Below are 22,230 nucleotides of genomic sequence, written 5' to 3'. Positions count from 1 at the left end.
CATGCATGGTGGGTTGTCTGGGATCAGATACGTAATGGTGTGGCTCAATCTGAACAAAATATCAAATCATATGGATTATAGGTTAGGTTTACGGTTTTAGGAAGCTATTAATAATATGCAATGTGATGGTTGAGCAATTGGTTTCTCAAAAAAAAAAAAAAACCAAGACCTCTTTTCATTGTTAAAATAAAATAAAATAAATTCTACTTTTTATTTCTAGAAAATTTAAGTAAAGTTTACTCATTTGGGGAAAAAGAATCGTGTCCAAAAAAACGTATAGAATTTGGAATCAAGTTCAAATAATTCAACCACTAATGTTGATTTTATTCCAAGAAACCAAAAATCTACTGCCATCACCCATTCAATTTCAAGGCCATGATCTTTAAAGCTTAAAATAATTGCTATGTAGCCACTTTCGGAGGGTGGATAAAGTTCAGTCGACACAACATCTTTGCTAGAAGGATTTCTTTCTGCGATTTTAGCTGATACTACGACAATGCATTCTTCTCCACTCTTCTGACATTATATTCTTCTTTTTATACTTTGTGGCTTTTGACCTCTCAAAAGAGGAAGCATAAAGTCCAATGGCAGCAGAAATATTTGACTTGTTGCAAATTCTATAAGCTTTGTCCAAAGAATCCATTAATACAAGTTGTATTCTTCGTCTGTTACATAGCTGTCATTCACCTTTCCCTCTGCATGAAAGCTTGGATTAATACAAGAATTTCCTTTGTTTCTTCTGCAGTCAAAATGTAAGAATTTTGGTGGTCAATTTTCCATTAATAAAGTTCCTATCAATTTTTCATTTCTTTTTCTTTTCAGGTAGTGAATAATTCAAAAAGTCGCAGAAAAGCACGTTTAGTAGTGCACGTGTGTGTGTGTGTGCGTGTTTTTTTTTTGTTTCCTTTCCTTTTCAAGTGCGGTTATCATTAGTGTGTCTTCTCTTTTACTTCTTAAAAAATTATGATGATTTTTAGTTCTTCTCTTTTACTCTTATGTAGTGTCTTAAGTTTAGATTTATGGTTTCTCTCATGAAGTTTTTTAGAGCTTAAGATGGTTGGTTGTTTTTGTGGATTGCCACGAAATAATTTTCAAAGAACATATTACAAATTAGACAGCATAATTTACTTTTTTTTCTTTTGGAATAATAGCTTTTTATTTTCCACCAAAGAACAAAGCAAACAAATATACCAGTCCCACCAAAGAACAAAGGGAAATTCATTTATGCAGGCAGGGATTGCGTCTCGTCGTTGTTGACTCGATCACAGAATCCCATACCTCGTAAGTTGCGGGCTCCGCATACCATTGCAACCCCTAATTTTCCACCCTCTCTGTCGGGCAAGGGCACCAGTTACGCTTCAAATGCCTCTAATGGTAGGTGTTATAATATGATCGTACCGGCACTGCCATGATGAACTGTAAGTTCCAATATCCTAGACCGCTTCTTTTTCCTCTTGAAAGAGCGTGCATGGTCGGAGGGAGATTTTTAAACCTCTGGTCATGGAACGAAATGACAGCCAGATCAGCCCCCTAGTAATCTGGCAACTTGAAATTGCGTACAATTCTATAGAACTTGCGAGCCTAAAAATCTGAGCCTTCTTTGGGATTTCAGATCCTCCTCATGCAAACCAACCACAATAAGATTTTGTTGGAGATCAAAATCTCCCGCTTCTTGTTTATCTTCTCATGGATGACAGGGACAGATTCTGCAGGGGAACTTGTGATGGAGGGTACATACTATTAGCCGACTTTAAATAGGAAATCAAGTTCCCTATTTGAGATGGCAACATGTACACTTCATCTGCTTGATTCTTGGTAATCCATTCTTCAAGCTTCCTGCACATGATTCAACCATGGCCAAATAAATTCTGGATAGAGTCAAAATCGGAAAAATAGATTGCTATTAAGCGGTGTTTAAGCAGTGACCATTACAGAATCTTTCTAGAGCCAATCCATAAAATCAATCATACATGCATTTTCTCCTCAAAGAAGAAAGGCCCCTGGGAAAAGTATGATAACACATTCCAGCCACGTCGAAATTTAATTAGAGGACTAATTATTGTACATTGAAGACCACTTCGCTATATTACCCTATTGACACTTACTCCGCTGTCAACTGGTGGACAAACAATGCCTTAATATATGCACGAAATAGATCAAATGCATTTGAATAACTGACCTAGACTCGTTTTCCTCATCATTGCAGCAGGCAGAAAATAGCACCTTGATGGTTGGATGCATGCTTTTCCTTGAAGCTGATTCAGTGGAGTACAAACAACATCCACTGCAGCACCAAGAATCCGGGTTCAACAGAACAATTTGCAGCATAGGATATTTGGTTTGCATATCTCTCACAACAGTCCGGAATGATAATTCATCTTTTGCACTTTCCAGCAACTGAATTGCAAACATCCTCTCCAAGCTATAACATCTGCACAAAATTGAACTTTGCAAAATTCAGACCAAGAAAGATTTAATTAAAAATAAGAAAGGACATTAGGAAAGGTTCCAACATACTGAAGAAGAGTAAATAGTTAATTAACCAACATCACTTGCATGCTTTATTCCCTTCATGATGCTGAACACATAACATAACAGGCGAAAGCATCCCAATATAATGTAACACCCAGTTCTGCCGGCCAACTAACTAAAGTGAAAGAGCGCTGAAGATGTTTTAGTGTAAACTAACCAACTGGAGGAAGAGGCATAGTGACACTACCAATAGCCAGTGTTTAAAGCCATAGCAATATTTTCTTTTCTTATTTCCAATGAATGACTTCCTTCCTTTTTTGGGAAAAAAAAGGATAGAAGTCGTTTTCTTTGATGGATTTAGGATTTATTTCCTAAAATGTCAAACCCAAAAGAAATCAAAGTATCCACATCATATCATCACAGCCATACTAACAGACCCATTTACAAATAAACAATTTATGAAAGATGACTTTCTCCTTCTAAGACCTACTCTTATACATCTTATAAGAGCATTGGGTATGTGTCCTTCCACAACTGAAAAACAAATAAATGATCATAACTGTCACAAGCATAAAACTTACAACACTTCTTGTGATAGCAATCATAAATAGAAGTCTTTTACCTAAACGTATTACCGGAGCCACCAACAGGTAAAGTGGTTGAAATGTGGCATTTAAACAAGCGAATTCCACTGTCCAATGGACTACTATCACTGAAGCAAGGGTATGCTCCAAGTAGGGAAGAACATTGAGGACACAAGAATTCGACCCACCTAACATCTTTTGAAAGATTGGAGGATCTTGCCAGGAAACCATTCCAAAGAAAGCCATTAAGTAATACTTTCTGATGCTCTAGGAGTTCAATATCCCTTCCAGATTTTTCCTCTGAAGAGATTTCTAAACGATCAAAACTATGACATCCATTATCACAGAACCCAAGATCATGTTTCATAACTGCATGGAAGTCAGGACAAGTTGCCATGTTTTCTGCAGTCTGTAAGTGTGAAGACAGGCAAGATAAGTTACCACAATCACCAGCATTTCCAGTAGCTTCATGTCTCAGTTTCTCTTTGAGGTTTTCTTCCTCAGAACCAAGATGATGTTCCTTGCCATTGCTGACCTCCCTCCCAAAGTCATCATTCTCAGAGCAGACAGTTTGCCCATGTTTACTTGCATCATCTGAGGAAGCTTTGACCAAAATATCGTCAGTAGTCAATTTCAGATTAAACTCAACACTTTGGTTCCAATTAAATCCAGGAAATTCACATCCCACAAGATCGTCCTTGCACAAAATGACAGATTCTGTATCTAAGAGACAAACACCTGCTGCACATGTATAGGACTTTGCATAACTTCTAACCAGCTTCTCACTGATACCTCCAAATGAACAACAACAAGCCCCAAACCAATTGTCTGCTGCTTCTTGCCAATTGACTGATGGCATCTCCTTGAAACATCTATATAATTTGGAAAGTTCAGCCAAGAAATGGACATCCTTTAATGCACAAAACAATTGTAATAAAATCTAAGAAAGAATAAAATAAATTCCCAATGAACAAGGTAGGATTCCATCTATTTGTTCAGGAAAAGAAAGAACAAACAGAATGTAGATTCTATAGGTCTTCCAAGCCAATGGTAAATCTAGCCGTCTACCGGGTCGTACCATGAAAGGAGGTGAGGTAACCCTTCCACGAGAAGAGTACAGGACTTAACTGGCAAAGATGAGATTGCCAGTGATTCAGGGGAAAAAGGGGGAAAGAGGAGGGGGGGGGGGGGGGAATGTTCTAGAAATCATAAATGTCTCATACATGAAAATGCAATATTTATAGAAGAAAGAATCAGCACCCATGAGGATTTTTGTATTTCCTCCAAAAATGTTCGAAGTAGAATCTACCTGAGAGATCTTGTCAACTTAGCTGAGCAACTTCTGCAGTAAAAGTACACTTCCTCCAAAGCAGATAAATTCTTTAGATCTAAACGAACAACCACAATTACTAGGAATACACTTGGATTACAAATACCAAACGAAATTTTAAAAAAGGAAAAAATTAAATGGAAACAAAAAGATTCATCACAGATTGACAAGATACAATATTTGAGCTTCCAAAGATACCTCTTAGATGCCATGAAAGGAAAGACAGAAATATTAAGCTAAAACATGTTAGCTCGTCATCTTAAAAATAAAATAGACAAAGAAAAAGTGATACGGTGATTTAAACTTAAACACAACCATTTTTCCTTCACAAGAGAAACAAATATCAAATGTCACAAACTTTTTTGCACCCACCTGTGCGTACAATATCCTCAGCCTAATTCTAACTACAAATCGAATAACATTCTCCACTCTGTAGCTCCACCTAAATCAACTTGACAAGTATGACTGACAATTTAGCATGTGCATGATTTCTACAACTTGCATAAAAATTAAATAAATAAATAAAACCAAAAGGTTGGGTCAGTGTTTGCATAAGTGCCCAAAAAAGAAAAGACTTCTAGACAAAAAGGAAAATTGTATAATCACGGGTTCCCAATCTGTACCCAACTTGCCCTTAAAACTTGAAAGCCAAGTGAACTCATGTTGCAGACACTAGAAGCACGGGCAATTCCATATTCTTTCTTCCAGATTGCAAAGGAAGGACAATGGTAAGCTAAAAGATATTTCAGCTCACACATCATTTAGTCAAGCAATTATTCATCGCAAAATGACCTATTCAAAAGTAAATGTCACAGCTTTATGCGCAGTGAAGGTCAAATCATCCACCATCCATCTTGAAAGCAAAATACTAGCGACATTGCCACATTTGTTCCAAAAAAGAATAACACATATTCACAAACAAATTTAAAACCAAATGACAAATGCTCCTAAACAGCAAATCATTCATAAGCGAATAGAAATATCAAAAAGAATAAAAAGATTCCATCTTAAGTGATTGGTTATAAGCTCACCGGAATCGGTGGAAAGTGGCCGGTACTCATCAGACGAGGAATCAAATTCCGAAACAAGAGGATGATCAATGGGAAGAAGCAGAGCGAGTTTAACATGAATATGATCATCATAAGCCGTGAACTGAACCGGTGACTCCGGGTCGATTAAAACTCTAGGGAGCGGGACCCGAAATGAAGTGCAGGCTTCGGCTTCTGCTTGGTAGAATCTGACGAGGAGTGAAGACTGGTCCACTGATAGGTCGACCTCTAAGTTGGTGCATTGAGCTGAGGGTTTGATGTGGGGGTTGAAGAGATATAATCGGACGGTTGGGATGTGAGATTGGGCCTCCCATGTGAAGCGCCAGTTGCTAGGGTTTTGGGAGGGGTGAAGGGGAAGCTCTGAGGATGGGGATGAGGACATTTTTGGGATTTAGACGAAAAGTTCAGGGATTTGGCGGCAACTTAAGAGCTCTTATTGGGCCACCGCCCATCGGTGATATGCCCATTGGGCACGGAGTAGTTTGGGGCCAATACAAGAGGATCGTATCTTACATTCAAGAAGTCGCCCGTCCGGTTTCCCCATTTTGTCAATAGAATATGAGCCTATTACGTGGTTGAATCTTGAAATTTCAATTAATTAAAAAAAAAAATTTACTTTTTATGCATTGACAATGTAGTGATTTTTTTACACTAGCAACTTTGAATGCATGCAATAAATGCATGATTTGAATTATTCATGTTATGCGACATGATTTAAATTTGTTAGTGTACAAAAAATTATGCACTGACAATGTATGAAAAAAAGTTATTCAACAAAATTATAAATGTACTATTGACGAAAACATTTGCCTTCAATCCTCCCAAACAATTGGTGGATGTAAATTTTGATGACTTGATGCACGTCTGTCCTGCTGCTTGCATTTGGTACTTAAACAATTAAACATTGGACATGCTAAGAGAGGAAAGGGTAATTGGCGAGGATTTAATGTATGTGAAGAGTGCAGAGAATTGCATCATGTTATGTACGCGTAAGCACTGTGTATTAACATCGTACACATTATGCTAGTGATTGTATCAGCAAATTATTCCATCCAAAAACTTAAAAACTCATTTGTTTTAGCATATAATCAACCAAGGACTTCTTTTATTTTTTTTTTAAGCCAATGTAAGTTAATTCAATTGATAAGAATGGATCATTTTCTTACAAAAAAAAAGAGCGTATCCTGTGCTTATGGTGGTGACCAGAGTTAAACTCACCCAAACTTTATCTTAAAAAATAAAGGATATCTATGTTTGGATTGTGGTTTTTTGATCATCTTTTTATTTCACATACATCAAATCATCACGGTACATTTTTTTTATTTACAAAACTTCCTATAAATAGCAATCCAAACGTGAAGTGATCAAACTATAAAAATTGACTAAGCACCAATAGCTTATTGAGTAGCCTTAAGATTTTTGCATTCTAAACTTAAGTTTTGCATTCTCTCAAAAAAAAAAAAAAAAAGGAAAAAAGAAAATGATTTCTAATAGGGTGCATGCTTTTATACTTTTTCTTTCTGGTCAAAAGCATGTTTTTGTACTAAAGATAGATGAATAAGTAATTTACAAATTCCCATACTCATGATCGAGAACCAATTCAATGAACATGCTACAATTCGGGCACACACGGTAAATTCAATCAGACGCGGTTGCTGTCTCGTGTCAATTACGGGTGGCGCGATATTAATACCTCGATGCATATACAGATCGGAGGAGAAATCGAATAAAAATTATACTATTGATTAATAGTTTGATTGGTTGTAGAGTACTTGTTTTGGTCTTTTGGTCTTTGCCAGATTTCTGTAGGTGGAAGGAAATGGAGAAAATTCCAGTCCTCGTGGCAATTCCTTCACCAATTCTCCATGAATAGTATAAAGCCATAGGGTTACAATACTGAGCAGCCTAAGCAAGCCAATTTTTGGCGTCGGCTGGCTTAGTCGAAACCCATTAACTTCCCACTCAAGGACTCCACACACAAACCACAACTTTTCTTTTTCTTTCTTCTGATCGAATCATGTGGGCGTCCTCTCGAAAAGGGTTGGCCACATGGTACAGCAATGTCTGGTTGAAGTTTGAAAACTTGTCGACCTAACTTCTTTTTTTTTAAAAAAAAAAAAAAAAAAAAACAAGCTGCAAAATTAAACCACGTACGGCTATGCCAAAGTAATACAACATGCAAATAATTTTTTTTCCCCCTGGTCCTAGTGCTGATGCACTAATCAATAGAAAACAAACCAAGAAGGTCCTGATGCTGAGCTGCTCATACCGCTGGCAAAGTTTGGTCAAGTCGATGGATGCCAGATTAACTCAACTGATGAAGCCCAACAGCTGGCAAAATCAATGCCAGCAATTTTGTGCGTATATCATTTTATTCAATAGCCAGAGAAAAGGATTCGACTGGTTCAATATGAATCACATAGAGATCAAATTTGGTAGATATGTCTGTGCAGAAACAGATAGCGTGTAGCTGCATGCATTTTGTTCTGTAGAGTTGATCCAGCATTCTTTAGTTAGTAGATGAGCACCAGAAGCATCTCTGTTCAACCTTTTAAGACTTGAAAATTTATAATTGCGATTCTTGAAGAGTGGAATCCTACTTTCTACATAAAAAAATTGTGACATCAGAACAACTCTCAAAAGGGTTGAGTTCAATAGGTGGATATGCTCGATCTGGCATGCATGCATGCAAATGCAACAGCGAGTCTGAGTCTAATGGGGGGTTCTTTAATTTGGGCGGGCTAGAAAGTGATTTTGCTGATTCAGTGCGCCTTGCATTTCATTTATTTGTTCTTTTTCTTTCAAAGACAGGTGAAAACAACATGGAACTGATAAGAATATATAACAGAGACGTCGTCGGATTGCGACCTTAACGTGTTTCTTGTCTTTCACTACTAATAATTCAGGTTCTTTAATCAAGAAACTTCTGATTGATTTCTAAGGCTTCTTCGATTGATTTGAGTCCTGTGGAACCGAGAACGGGTTAAAGAATGAAAAAGCATCCGACCGACCGAGGCGGTTTGTATAAGTTATTTCGCGTAATTAAAAGAGATGGTGGCATTATTGACTTGTTGACCTCTTTTTATATTTTAGTTACTTTTCAAAACATCAACGTGAATTCATAGATTTTGTCCTTAGCCTTGAGGTCATGGCTTAACTAAAATATTAAAAATTAGAGGCAGAGCATTATGCGAGTCTTGTATTAACTTTCCATGCATAATATATGCGATTAAGATGTCTTCCTTTCAACAATTGTATAATACTAATAATAATTCCACTTGTTAGGTCAAATGCAGTTGTCGGTTTGTGATTACCAACAATACAAGATATATATATCTCTAACTACATAAGGCGCGGAAGGCTTTGCTACAGTGATTCCGCTGGTTATTTTGTAATTTGAGCGTTGATTTTGTCTTCATTTGTCTTTGTAGGTGTGATGGAAGGCATTGTGGGGTCATCTCTGTTTCATGCTTGTCGCCCACAGGTTCTAAATTTTGGTCGCCTGATTCCAATTTGACCCTTTTACACTGGTTTCGTTGTTGTTTCTCGGCAGATTTTGGCCTTTTCCGTCTTTTTATTGCAAGTACTGGTTGGCCCGTTGCCTGCTGCACATGCCTGCCCAGATTTCTTGGACCTCTCACGGTTTTTGTGAAATCTTTTATGGTCTGCCGTATTATGTTGGTTCATTGTGTTTGGATTTCAGAAACAAAAAAAATGCGACTGTATCCATCCATAGCTACTATATCCGTCGATATATAAAAAAAAAAAAAAAAATTATGATAGGCAAACAAATCACCAACTTTGCCTGCCAAATTACTCTTTACAAGTTTCTCGCAACTTTTGCTATCATAAAATTAATTAGAACCAATAATCAAATCATAATTAGACAAAACATAAATATACCGTAAACAAAAAAAATACCAAAAAATTGCAAAACAATTACTTACTCTACCAATAGAAAAACATATCAAAATCATAATCATTCAAAATAATACAAAATATGACAAATCCATACTACATTACAAAAATTATATTAAAAATCATGATTTGGCTGTTCGATTTGTGCTTCTTTGTCCTGTGGTCCAATATGTAGCCGTCAACGTCCTCTGCTCTCAATCTGTGCCCGTGAAGGTGTGAAGCTCCAGTTACAAGTTATAAATCAATTGTCCGGCTTTGTTCTATTAAATCACCCTTGCTCCCTGCTTTGTTCGATTAAATCAAGCCCTCTTCATTATTAAATTAAAGCTATTGCGTCGCTTTGTTCCATTACATCAACCTCTCTTGATTATTAAATTAAAATTACTCAATTATTAAATTAAAGCTATTGTGTTTTTAGATTGAGTAGCATAGCATAAATGTGCTCAACCTCTCTCGATTATTAAATTTGAACTACGCAATTATTAAATTAAAGCTATGGTGTTTTGAGATGAGATTTAGATAAGATTGATAAAATTTGTTAGCTATTGTTAGCTATAAGATTGAATGTCATAACATATATGTGCTTAATACAAAATGATAATTAGTTGTCTACCTTATTAAATCCATTAAATTAAACTCGCTCGATTATTAAATTAAAGCTACTCATCAGATCTTACGTGGTTCTTTTCTGTTACTTTCATATTACGTGGCGCAATTCTCCTTTGACTCTGTCAAATTTTGCCTTACGTGTTGCATGCTTACAGATTACACCTTGCAGATTGCACTGGGTCAAATTTCATCTTACGTGCTTACAGCTTACGCATTACAGCTATATTTGGTTCGTTCGGTGATTATAGATATGCTTGCTTCGTTTGGTTCTTTTATCATAGTGGACTTGCAATCATTACGTAGATTTAATGCATGCATGTGCTTGCTTTTACCAAAGCACAGGCTCTTTATATAGTTAAGCACTCTATGTGCTATATTTACATTAGCTTTTCCACCGTCAGTTTCTTTGCTTAGACTTTCTCTTTTGTCCGGCGTCTTTCTATTAAGCCTCCATCTTGTGCCAGCTTTTGGTGATTTTTGTTTCCAGTTTCCTCCTTCTGGCTCACTTCAATCAGGTGCTGCCTATTTTCCTTTACTGTATTTCTCCACTTTTGCGCCTAATATAGCTGTTTATTACATTGTTCGTTCGGTGAACTTTTTGCTCTTTCACTGTGTTTGCTTATTTTTGTTTCGTATGCTTCAAGTTATGCTTTTATCATTTTCTTTTCCCCATCATTTCCATCTCTTTGTTGCAAGCTTTTAGTTTGCATGGACTCTGACTTTTCTTATGTTAGCTACTTCCATGTTATATTTATCTTTTCTGTGATCTTATCGGTTTATTCCATGCAGCTCAGCTCAACCATCCTATTCGAAGCTTATTGTTCAGGTAAAGCAATCTCTCCTTTACTTATTTGTTCCTCATCTGCTTAGTGCTTAGTCTGTTCTACTTCGTTGTGTTTTATCTTCTATGTTTGTTATCGTTTTGCTTATTAAATGGAAATCATCTCTTTCATTCACGCTTGTTTTGTCTGCTTCAAGAAACTTTAGATGATTTGTGATTGTTATTGTTGAATGTCATGGATAACAGAATTTTCTTAATTTTAGCTACAATTGCATATGGGTCGGAAACGTAAATTTCCTCAGAAGATGAATATCGTTTAGAAAAAAGCCGTCGTGATCGTGCAAGATAATCTTGCCAACTCCAAAGCTGCTAGAGACCTCATCCTCCATCAAGCGCAATCTTGAGGCAGATTTCTCTGAAAGCACAAAGCATCAAAAACTAAACTAGATAATTTACATTCCAGTTGGATGTAAAACAAAAAATTGTACTTTTTGTTTACGAATCACAGCAGCTTTCTAGAATTTTGTTCTGTACAAATAACAACTAACTTTTGTATTAAGCTGCAATTCCCAATGATCATGTATATATAAAAAATGCATGGTTTCGACTTTCCTGTTTATAATCCATCTCTTACACAAACATCTTCTTTACAAAAAAATCATCAGTTAACACTCAACAACAAGATAATATGGGCACCCCGCGACACCCGCGGGGTCCAACACCTAGTGTATATATAGTTCATGAATGGAAATATATCATGTTGGTCCGCCCACTAATTCTGCCAGTAGTTTATTGGCACATCAGTTTGTCCACTAATCTTAATCCTTAACTAAAGTGGCAGTTGAATGTGTAGATAAAACATATGTCATCAAATAATTAAAATTTTCTCATTGGCGTCCTCAGCAACACAAATCGCCTTTGTCATATTCTCCTTTTATTTTAGCTTCCAATATATATATATATATATATATATATATATATATATGTATACCCTTTTTTTTTTTTTTTTGGCTGCTAAACTAATTGTAAATTCTCCACGTCGCACTCAGTGAACAATTTTTGTGAACAATATATGAAAGGATTAAAAGATGGGATTCTTGAAGATGTACGCCGGAAACAACGTAATTAGGTAATGAACTAATCCACTCAATAATGGACTTTGAATTTTTTTTCTTCTAATATTTATTAGAGAACAACTTGCATTCGTAATGGCAGTACATCAACCATAGTATACATAATCGTTTCAATTACAAACCAAGGACAACATTCCAGTTCAATTTCGCTAAGCACCCAGAAGTCTACGACCCCGATCATCAGCAAGCCAAACACCGAAGCAATGGATCACTTCTCCGGATGAATCAGTACATGAGAACATCTGGAGAAGCCATGATGGGCTGGTTTACGGTGAGTAAATTCCAGGGGTTGAAGAAATCATGATCAAAAGCACTCATCATCTGATAATCAAAAGCAGAGTCCTGTGTTTCAAGAACCGGTGAATTTGTTGTAGCATTCAAGCAGTTAATGATATCATTGAGGGACTGTAGCCTGTGGCTGAGTTCAGCCAGCTGAGCTCTTAGGACAGAATTTTCAGATTCAACGTTCAGATAAAGCTGATTTGTAAGGTTGATATTGGTGAGAATTTGATTATTCTCGTTCTTCAGCTGATTCACCTGGGCCATCATATCATCCAAGTGCTTCTGTTTCTTCATCCTTGATCGCCTAGCAGATTCCCGGTTGGATATCATTCTTTTGCGTTTTCTTAGGTCCGTAATTTGTTGGGGATCTTCATCGGACCCCGAATTCTGAATCTGGCTTGCCCCTGATGAATTTCCGCTGGTACAAGGCATGGCGCAAAATATATGCCAAAAAGTACAAAATCTCTTGCAAAAAAAAAAAAAAAAATACTACTCTGCAGTCTTTTAGATAAGCAAACAATAAAGGGTAGGAGTATTGTGGATAATGAACTTACGACAAAGAAGGCTTTTGGTCAATGAAAATAAAATGTAAATATGATGGTTTCATGAGAAAACATAGAACCAGTAGAGGAATACAACAGAGAAAGATTGCATCAAGTGGGTACGGCGGAGGGTGGAGCTGATTGTGAAACCGGAGAGGAGGACTTCGCTGAGCACAGGAGACATGAATGTCAAAGGTTAGAGAATAAACGCCTGGTGCCGCATGAATGTTCGGGTAGAGGATCCAGGGGAAAAAGAAATATTCGGGCTTTGTGGAAGCTGGGAGTTTCAGAAAATTAGGAAGAGGCAGAGGCCGAACCTCACAAAGCTAAATGCAAAAAGAAATGAGGAAGGAAGGAGAATTTGGGCATGGTGGATGTGGAATTTATACACATTTTTAGGCACGTTGAGAAGCATACAGTGACGGCTGAGAGGCCAGCTGGCCATCCGCACTATGATTTAAACTACCAATTTGGTCCTATTACTTATGAATTAGAGAAATCAGCCATCAATCACTACTTTTTACCTGAAAAAGTGAAGACAAAAGCAAATTGCGCTACTCATACCTACTTAATTAGACTTGTCAATCACTTACCAGTCTTCCCTCTCTTCAAATATACTTTTATTATCGTGGAGTAGTACCTAAATTCCACAATACAGAAAAAAACCCAAAAAATATATATATATATATTTTTTGGGATGGTGGCAATAGAAAATGTATCAAGAAACTTTCGTTTGGTTTTTAGCAGTTGAAATAGTGAGAGAATAGTTGTCAGATGATAGGTAGGCTGATCCGTTTGGAAGGAAAAATTTGCTTATCAAAAGCTTCTTCTTTTTTTTTTTTTTTTTTCCGCACGTTGTATCAAATGGTGGCTAAAGCTTCAATTGTATCAAATGGGTGGATATTTGGATAGGGGCGGCTCTGGAGTCTATCCCGTGCAACTTGAACAGGGAAATCGCAGAAAATGGGAACCTTCACTCTGACTTGGCCTCTATTTCCTCGTTCATCTTTTTTGACTTTTGACTTAACTGCCTGGAGGGGATCTCCATCCCGTGGAACGCGATATACATTATCCATGCACCGCGTTTAATTACTTTTGACCGCATTTAAGAGTGTTGCAGTACGTAAATGTTTTACGTCTGATAAATAAAATATATATTATTCATCAAAGTCATGTTTAAGAAGCTAAGCAATATTATTATTGTTGATTAACGTTTTTTAAATTTACTTTTTCTGTTGCTTTCTCCTAACACACATTACGCATAGGAGACAACAGAGTAAGAAAACCAATCTTCACTTCATGATTAAAGAAAAAGAAAAACAAAGTTGTTTAAAAAAAAAAAAAAAAGCAACTAGTGGAAAATCGAGCTGACATGGGCAAAGTTGAAGTGACTGTATCATGCACCCATGGAAAATCCAGTGGAGATCCACTAGTTTGAGTTAATACTGACGTATTCTGCCTCCTTTTATAGCTGCTGCTGCTGCTTTTTTATGCTTCGATAATCCCTCAAAGATGCCCACCACTTGTGATTATTAATGGGGAGGGAGGGGGGAAAAAGCCGACTCTTAATGGACTAATTTTGAGATGAGACAGTAGTTTCTCCATCAAGGAATGATGTGTGAAGCTACTGCTCTTATAGGTTCTGATATGCTGCTACTTCTGCAGTGACCTCAAACTAAAAGAACGCATGGAACAAAAATTTCTGGACTAATAAAAATATTCAGAGCTTAGAGGAGCAAGGGTTGGCCCAAGAGTCGAGCGATTGAAGTCACCACTCTCCAGGCAAATTGCTAGGATTCAACTGCTATATCACTACCACTGCACTGTCCCCCTTTTCCCCTTCGGGCTTAAATAATAAGTTGATGCAATCAAAAAGAAGTATCCATGGCTTGGTACAGAACAAGTATGATTCTAAAACAATACTTCTTGTGTACTAATAATGTATTGGTACTTTTTGTTCTTTCTCTCCTTCCCCACAACTTTTATGCTTTTTCCAAAGGTCCTAGTGCCAAAGAAATGCTTCTCAAATTAAATTTATCACCGTGTTCGTGTTCGTGTAAGTAACCTGTGGCGGATGGTAAACAAGGATCTCTCTCAACATCGTCTCGCGGATCATTGTTTCGCTCATGTTCTCATCAATTTCAAGGCTGAGAGGAAACTGAGCAGGAGGGTTGCGACTTGGATCATAGAGACCTGACAAATATGGATGATAAAGAGCTTCCGTCACTGTGATTCTCCTCGATGGATCAAAAACTAGCATCCGCTGTAACAAATCTATGGCCAAAGGATCAGCATGGGGGTAGAGAGAAGCAAAGTTAACCCCTCTTGAATAAGGAAGTGACATTATGAATTTTTTAGCCCTCAGATTATCAATGAATGCAAGATTGGCTTCAGTTTGGCTGCCAAGGACATCAATGATAAGTTTAAGCTGATTGAGGCACTCTGTTCCTGGGAATATTGGTTTCCTGCCAAGGATTTCAGCAAAGATGCACCCTACAGACCAGACGTCAATAGAGGTCCCGTAATTGTCACAGCAAAGAAGCAACTCTGGCGCACGATACCACCTTGTGACTACATATTCAGTCATGAATTGTCCACTGTCATTGCCAGTTCTTGCTAATCCAAAGTCACATATCTTGAGTGCACAATTAGCATTAACAAGGAGATTTCCTGGTTTCAAGTCCCGATGAAGGACATTTGCCGAGTGAAGATATTGTAAACCACAAAGAAGCTGCACATTGCATCGCAATTCAGTGATACGGGAAAAACAGGAGTAGGGAATCAGACCAGCAAAAAAATTAAGGAGAATAACTCGAGAGCTTTTGATGCATCATATTTTCTAATACCTAACATTTTGAATTGAAGATCACGTGAGAGGGTGGCTACAGCCATGAATGCAACCGTTCAAGAATCACAAGAACAGTAATCTTGCAACGTATCAGCATTTAAAGAAAAGAAGGTTAAATGAAACAATTGATAATAATCTTCAACAGGAAAAGATTTTCTGTTTGCATATGTCGTGAAAGCTCAGAAAGGTTATTAAAATTAGATTGAAAATAAAGCATAAACCCTGAAAGTCCAACTAAAGAAAGGCTCATGCCTTGTCTTGAATTCCATCATGATAAGCATGATGTAAGAAAGCAACAAATAAACCTTTTCTTTGCACCATTCACACAATCTAAATTTGAGATATAGTCCACAGGAAAAGATTTTGAAAAGACAAAGCATGCAACTTGACAGGAAATGCAGGCACAAGATATAAAATTGAAGCTTTTCTCAAGTGTAATTGAAACCATACTTCTTCACTCAGAAGAGGATCAATGCCCCTACAACCTTTTCTGCTAGATTTACAAAATAACTGCTACGTATGCTACTCGTATTTATACTTATCTACTTATCTCTTTGATGCTTTAGAAAAAGAGAAGATGATTATGAGCACAAAGTCCCGAATACATGGTCCTCTGGATACAGTGAACTCATAAGCCTTGAAATTAGTTCCATTGTCCTCAGACACAATGAAAGTTTTATACATCACAACTGGCACACCAGGCATAGTAGCAAAGTTCACCATCAGGGGAAACCTTAAAACTACGAACTAGCTCTAATGTACTAATTACATTTTCTAAGTCAAATACCAATTTTAACACATAGGTCTTTCCCAAAAGCTTTCAAGCTATACGAGTACTCTAAGGTTAATCATCAGGAAAGCTATCAAAATATGTTATGCTGGATATGGAATTCATTCAGTTTATTCAGAACTTGAAATGAGAGACCCCCAAATTTCAGAAATGAAAGTAAGTGTAGGAGAGATAAACAAGAAAAAAAAGCAGAAAAGTTTCAAATAGAAGTTCATATGAAAATTAAGCCACAAAAAGGCTGTTGATCACTGCATCTATAGTAGCTAATGTGGTTCTATCCTTCTTTTAACAGAGAGAAAATTGTGACTAAGACCTCTTCCATTAGGATGAGAACAGCAGTTAGTACTCATACAAGCAAATTGTAATCCATAACTTTCTCAAATAACAAAACTCATGGAACTAAAAAGGATAAACTTAATCTAGTGTACTTAAAGCTCAAAATGAATCAGCACCTGGAAAATAAAAAACTTGCAATGATCATTTGATAACGGCTGAGATGACTTTATAATATGATGAAGATCAGTGTCCATCAATTCGTACACCAAGTACACATCCTTGAAGCTACTCCTGTGCACAGGCATCATGACATCCTTCAAGGCAATCACATTCTCATGCTTAAGATGCCGCAGAAGCTTCAACTCCCTGAGAGTCCTCAATGCATCAATCCTATTCCCAAACACATTTTGTATCTTTTTGATTGCCACTTTCTCATGAGTCTCCATATCAATTGAAGAACAAACAACCCCATATGCCCCTCTTCCTATGGGTTTGATTGGAACATATTTTGTATCGATCTCAAACAAAGTTTGCCCCATTGTGTAGTAATGCTTTCCTCTTTGTCTAATCTCATTGGCTGGCTCCATTACAGTTCCCATTTCACTGTTATTTTTCATCCCACAATTTTAGAAAAAAAAAAAATCATCACTCAGAATTCACCAATTGATCGAAGAAAAATTTATTCCGTTTGCAGAACAGAAAGCTACTGATTACCAAAAAGCTAAAACCCACTGTTGAAGCAATGCGTAACAGGAATTGAACAGCCAAATTACTATTCTCAAACGTGAAGTGGAACTTAAAAAATGTAAGCATGAAAAGATAGATACTCACATTTCGGCGGTTCAATCTTCTTGGGCCCTCTATTAATCTTCAAGAAATCAATAATTTAATTTGAGAATTTCCCCTTTTCTTTCCCTTCAATCTTCGACAAATTCACTGCAACTTTTTCAACTTTGGCCATCAAAAACCTGTTTATGGGAAGAAGTAAAGCCGAAGTTAGATAAAGTTTTGATCTATATACAAATTCCTGCAGAACTCAAAGTGAAAAATATACATTCAAAACCAGTAGATTCCAGCTCGTAAAAATATCCGGTGCCTTCCCAGCTTGAAATTGATGAGAAGGATAAAGAGTGAGAGACAGATATATACAAAGAGGAATGGACAAAAATGGGCATTTCTAAGATGAGGAGAGTAGATTGGAAAAGTAAAAATGATTAGGATTATACCCACAAAGATGTGAAATCTTATCCCAAATTGAACGAGTAATTTTGTTCGGATGCATGAATTTTTCAACTATATTACGGAATCAGGCAAAATCAATTTAGTTGATAAATAAATGGGGACAGCCTTTTAGTTGTTGTTACCGCTCAATTATGGTTTATTCTCGGCTTCAAAAGCCAGTTAAGCCAAGCTTGAAGTATAAATTATGACTCTTTTTATTTTTCGGCAGTAGAAGTAGAAGGCCTAATTTAATTGAGCACCTCGTGATGTCCAGTTATGTCAGCTGGAATCAGTTGAGATTATTGTTTTCAAGACATTGATGCATGTCAAAAGCTTGTGAAAATCACATTTAATTTCCTCACTAAAAATTTTTGTTGCTCCGCCTTATAGTTTAGTGTCAAAATATCAAGATTGTATTTTTAAAATTAAAATAATCAAGCCCTGTTTATCTTTTTGCATGATTTTATTATGCACTTTGTTTACTATGTTTATTTGCCTTCATTAGTGACAAATGTACGTGTTGGCAAGGTCTAAAAAAAAAGGCTTATAATAGGTTTAGAATTTCTTAAGAAATTTGTGTCCCCACTGAATTGTGAAAAAAATTAAGATCATGGTTGTTACAATAATTTGATGAATAATAAATAAATAAATAGAACCAATAAAACTTAAAGTTTTAAGGGTCCGTTTGGAGTTGTGGTACATTTGCAAATAAGAGCAATTTCTAACGCATTTAGTGAGCATCATTCTTTTAATTTAGGAATAGAGATTAAAATTGCATAGCATCAAATAGAGAAAATACTGATACAAATATGTATCCAAATAATATGATTAAACACTTAATAAATATTTTGATGAGACCTCTACTAATTAAGTATTTTTTTTTTATAAGTCGCTGCAATTCCAAATAAACTTTAAGTTACCAATTGGTCCACCGCATTTCTACTTATCATATTAAGATTTATTTCTTTGAAGTATTACACAAAATTTTATTGCTAATTTGTGCCTTAACTCAGAAAATATTTCTAACTCCGTCATGGAACTTGAAATTACCAAATCGTGTCTAGACAAAAAGGTAGGAATATGATTACTTATTTTCTTTTTTGGTCAAAGTAGTTAGGGTTCAATTTCTATGTTGCTTATAGGTGCTTAGGTATTATAAGAGCGAAGAGCCGAGCCGAGCCGAGCCGAGCGGCTAAATTGGAAGTTGGATGTTCAATAAAGAGTTTGGTTTCTTAAGGGATATGGCTTTGATGAGATTCGATGATGATAGACGGATAGAGTGGAGGATTGGTGATGGCCTGGTGGGTTTCCTTTAGTTTGTTTAACTAACTTTTGAGTAGAATTATACCATACTACACTATGATACTCGACGACGTGCATGTTTGAAACTTAGAAGTCTTTGGTCTTCTCATCGTCTGGAAGAGACATTTTCAGTTGACGGCTCCTTAAGCAAGCGGCGACCGGCTGTCCACGTGGAAAGTATCGGGGAATTGGCTGGCTAGTGAAAAGTGCAACCAGCGCCGCGGATGCCAGTGGAATTCTAGATTAAAATCGACCATGGCTCCGGCGTTACGACTAGGGTTGGGCCAAAACCACCACCTGTGGACCGGTGACCATCATCAATGCATTAAATGTTGGTGGGATGGGAGGCAAGGGTTCATTAAACCTTATCTCCCATCAATTTGTCACATTAAAAAGTGGCTTTGTTTAAAAATTTCAAACGGGTGTATACTGCATTCATGTAGTCCGATGGTGGTTCAATCCCTTTCGAATTGCTTTTAGACTTTTTCAAGTCCTCCTCCTTCCCTTAATGTAAGAATCTATCGTATCGACAAAAAAAAAAAGACTAGGGTTGGGCCAAAATAAAAAAAAAATCCGCGCTTATATGCAGGGTCGGGTTAGTGCTACGTGATTAAGAATCCATACATATCCAATCCGTTTGGTATATATATTTTTTATTTTTATTTGTATAAACATACTACAAAGTAATTTTTTTAAAAGCTAAATAAGTAAAATAATGAGAAACGATGAAACTAATAATCATGGTAGGAAACTTTTTTGAGAAAATATTTATTAAATCTTAGATGAATATGTAAAATATAAAATTAATTTAGTATAAATTATTTTAAAAAAATTAAATGATAAATGAGATAGAACAAGTACCTATTGATTCGATCGTACCTCAATGGGTACTCGTTTACCAAGTACTCGCTGATATATGGGCTTAATAAGAGTCAGAAAATGACTGACCCATAAGGTGTTGGTTGATTTAACAAAATAATGCACGGGATGATTACGCAATACAGCCCAACCTTACTAACGATCTACATAATACAAGTATACACAAGAAATGGATAAATGTTACAGGTCAAATATGATTGACTCGTAAGGTGTTGTTTGAATTTTTTTCTTTTTAAATTTTTATAGAAAAATATACCATAATGATTTGATGTTTATAATTTAAAAAAATAACTGAAAAATGTGTTCACAAAAAACGTTAAATTTTCCTAAACTTTACCTACATTTTATCCTTTAGAAGGTCTAAACTCATTAAATAGACTCTTTGTTCTTATTTAATATATTAGGATAAAAGTGTTTTTGAAGTTGGGTTTAGCTCTTTCTTTTCTTTCTCCTTTCTCTCCCTCACTCTTCCCCCTCTCTCTTTCTTTCCTCCCCTCCTCTATCGATGCCCCTTCCTAGGACCAAAGAGAAGGGAGGATGATGAGGAGAGAGAAAGAGGGAGGAAGGGCAATGGTAGTAGTGGAGATGAGTGGTGGTGATCGAGGTGGTTGGTGGTTATGGTTGGTGCATTGTGCACCTAACAAAATTTTTACAGTGTGATTTTTGAATAACATAGTTAAAAACATTTAATCCCCTGAAGGCCTTTTTTTTTTTTTTTTTTAAATAAAGGCAATCCCCTAAAGGCTTTATTGCTACCCATTTACCTAAGCATGTGCAAGTATTAAAGTTTGTATTAAAGTTTTTTTTTTAAAGGCAATCCCCTAAAGGCTTTATTGCTACCCATTTACCTAAACATGTGCAAGTATTAAAGTTTGTAAAGGTTGGCCAATGGCCGTGTTAGAGACGCCATTCTATCTCAAGTAAATTTCTAATCCATTATACGGCAACAAAGCTAAATTCAGGAGATAAAAAAGGAGAAAGGTTTCCAAAACAATTATTGCATTTTAAGTGCAATCATATAAAACAGAAAATGTGGCTGCTGGGATTCGAGCCCAGGTCTCCACGGCCACAACGTGGAATTCTTACCACTAAACTACAGCCACATACATTCTTGGTGAAGGAGCTATCGTCATTTGTTACAAAGTAGCATCAGGTCTTCGAGTTGCCGTACGCTAGAATGACCATATGAATTTAGAGGCCAAAAGTAAGGCCTTGGAGCCAGCTTTGTGCATGAAATTACGGGTCAACTATGTAGAGAATATTCAGAGTTTTAATTTACTCTCAAGATTACCCATATAGAGCAGAACAAAATGTTTAAGCTACCATAAAATACAAAACATGAAAAGATCAGATTTGGACAGGAGATTATTTGCCAAAAAAATATTTGCTTACATCATCATTACAATTTCTAATACATATTTTTATTCTCTCAATTATCTTTTTATCTCACATATATCACATCACAACAAATAATTTACAATCCAAACAACACAAGATCTGGTTGATGGTCTCAAGATAAATGTCACCAATAGACAAATGATTGCAACGCCAATTGCATTTTGGCAAGGACGTGTTTCGTGCACGCAAAACATATTCAAATGGGAAGACGGTCGAAGGAACATAATGAATCCAACTAGGATTCCATTTGGTACCAATAGCAGCAAGTGGACTATAAAGTATTATAGGGAATTTTAACATAACTCCAAGTAATTACAATAATAAAAAGACTAATTCAGAAAAAAGGCATCTGGGATTAATCCCAAAGTACCAATAATTGCATTGTTATTCTATATGTCGGCCCTCAAAATCACGCCACCCTCGTAACATGCATGACCAACTTAATTATTTAGAAGGAGAAATCAAGTCGTCCTTTAAATCCATGAAAATTTGGGACGGTTATTTAATCATGTTCTTAGGTTTAAGTTCCATCTTCATGCTATTAGTGACAAAGATCTTTTAGGTCAAATTCAAAAATTAATGCTTAAATATTTGAGTAAACCTTATATACACCGATAATATGTACACTATCACCATTGGATTAATGATACGTGCAAAAAAATTGAATTTCAAGTTCAAATTTTACAGACAATTCAAATTCAATTACTTTCATTCATCAAAAACTAGTAGACAATGGATACACTATTGTGTTATGTAGAAAAGATTAATTCATAATAGTTTATGCATCTCATTAGTCTCAAACACTTGAACTTCCAA

General features: G+C 36.3%; 3 protein-coding genes, 1 long non-coding RNA gene and 1 other non-coding gene across 8 annotated transcripts; 1 reads left to right on the top strand and 4 right to left on the bottom strand.

Moving 5' to 3' along the window:
- Positions 1–1,110: 1,110 nt before the first annotated feature.
- Positions 1,111–5,903, bottom strand: LOC113698986 (uncharacterized). Of its 2 annotated transcripts, none has more exons than XM_027218999.2 (5): positions 5,418–5,903; positions 4,366–4,444; positions 3,245–3,928; positions 2,180–2,431; positions 1,111–1,836 (listed from the first exon to the last, which is right to left on the bottom strand). In XM_027218999.2, the coding sequence occupies exons 1-5, from the start codon at positions 5,815–5,817 to the stop codon at positions 1,677–1,679; spliced, it is 1,575 nt and encodes a 524-aa protein (XP_027074800.2). In that variant the 5' UTR covers positions 5,818–5,903; the 3' UTR covers positions 1,111–1,676. The 2 variants fall into 2 exon arrangements, with proteins under 2 accessions (XP_027074800.2, XP_027074799.2); XM_027218998.2 differs by having other exon boundaries at positions 3,095–3,928; positions 5,418–5,898.
- Positions 5,904–10,232: 4,329 nt separating this feature from the next.
- LOC140010440 (uncharacterized) lies at positions 10,233–11,352 on the top strand. Its single transcript, XR_011817740.1, has 3 exons — positions 10,233–10,477; positions 10,752–10,788; positions 11,007–11,352. It is a non-coding gene; the product is annotated as an uncharacterized lncRNA (long non-coding RNA).
- Positions 11,353–11,868: 516 nt separating this feature from the next.
- Positions 11,869–13,178, bottom strand: LOC113698987 (bZIP transcription factor 44). The gene has a single exon (XM_027219001.2). The coding sequence runs from the start codon at positions 12,588–12,590 to the stop codon at positions 12,102–12,104; it is 489 nt and encodes a 162-aa protein (XP_027074802.2). The 5' UTR covers positions 12,591–13,178; the 3' UTR covers positions 11,869–12,101.
- Positions 13,179–14,390: 1,212 nt separating this feature from the next.
- On the bottom strand, positions 14,391–18,008 carry LOC113700010 (mitogen-activated protein kinase 7). 3 transcript variants are annotated; one of them, XM_027220403.2, is made up of 5 exons: positions 17,841–18,008; positions 17,669–17,718; positions 17,446–17,582; positions 16,791–17,217; positions 14,391–15,431 (listed from the first exon to the last, which is right to left on the bottom strand). In XM_027220403.2, exons 4-5 carry the CDS (start codon positions 17,211–17,213, stop codon positions 14,724–14,726), a joined length of 1,131 nt encoding a protein of 376 aa, XP_027076204.2. In that variant the 5' UTR covers positions 17,214–17,217; positions 17,446–17,582; positions 17,669–17,718; positions 17,841–18,008; the 3' UTR covers positions 14,391–14,723. The 3 variants fall into 3 exon arrangements, with proteins under 3 accessions (XP_027076204.2, XP_027076205.2, XP_071913548.1); XM_027220404.2 differs by lacking the exon at positions 17,669–17,718; XM_072057447.1 differs by lacking the exon at positions 17,841–18,008 and having other exon boundaries at positions 17,669–17,834.
- Positions 18,009–21,047: 3,039 nt separating this feature from the next.
- Positions 21,048–21,119, bottom strand: TRNAH-GUG (transfer RNA histidin (anticodon GUG)). The gene has a single exon. It is a non-coding gene; the product is annotated as a tRNA-His (tRNA).
- Positions 21,120–22,230: the final 1,111 nt, after the last annotated feature.

Source organism: Coffea arabica, chromosome 7c (genome assembly GCF_036785885.1).
Source record: "Coffea arabica cultivar ET-39 chromosome 7c, Coffea Arabica ET-39 HiFi, whole genome shotgun sequence".
NCBI lineage: Eukaryota > Viridiplantae > Streptophyta > Magnoliopsida > Gentianales > Rubiaceae > Coffea > Coffea arabica.
Note: the sequence above shows the minus strand (reverse complement) of the source record. Positions and strands in the feature narration are given on the sequence as shown.

Bases quoted from the DNA above. Each gene is read 5' to 3' on its own strand.
- LOC113698986 (XM_027218998.2), bottom strand. From the start codon at position 5,817: ATGTCCTCATCCCCATCCTCAGAGCTTCCCCTTCACCCCTCCCAAAAC. The intron at 3,929-4,365 runs GTAGATTCTACT...CAAATTATATAG, and splicing joins AAGTTGACAAGATCTCTCAG to ATGTTTCAAGGAGATGCCAT. The intron at 2,432-3,094 runs GTAAAAGACTTC...AATTTTGTGCAG, and splicing joins GGCTCCGGTAATACGTTTAG to ATGTTATAGCTTGGAGAGGA.
- LOC113698987 (XM_027219001.2), bottom strand. From the start codon at position 12,590: ATGCCTTGTACCAGCGGAAATTCATCAGGGGCAAGCCAGATTCAGAAT.
- LOC113700010 (XM_027220403.2), bottom strand. From the start codon at position 17,213: ATGGGAACTGTAATGGAGCCAGCCAATGAGATTAGACAAAGAGGAAAG. The intron at 15,432-16,790 runs GTGCTGATTCAT...TGCAATGTGCAG, and splicing joins GCAAGTTTTTTATTTTCCAG to CTTCTTTGTGGTTTACAATA.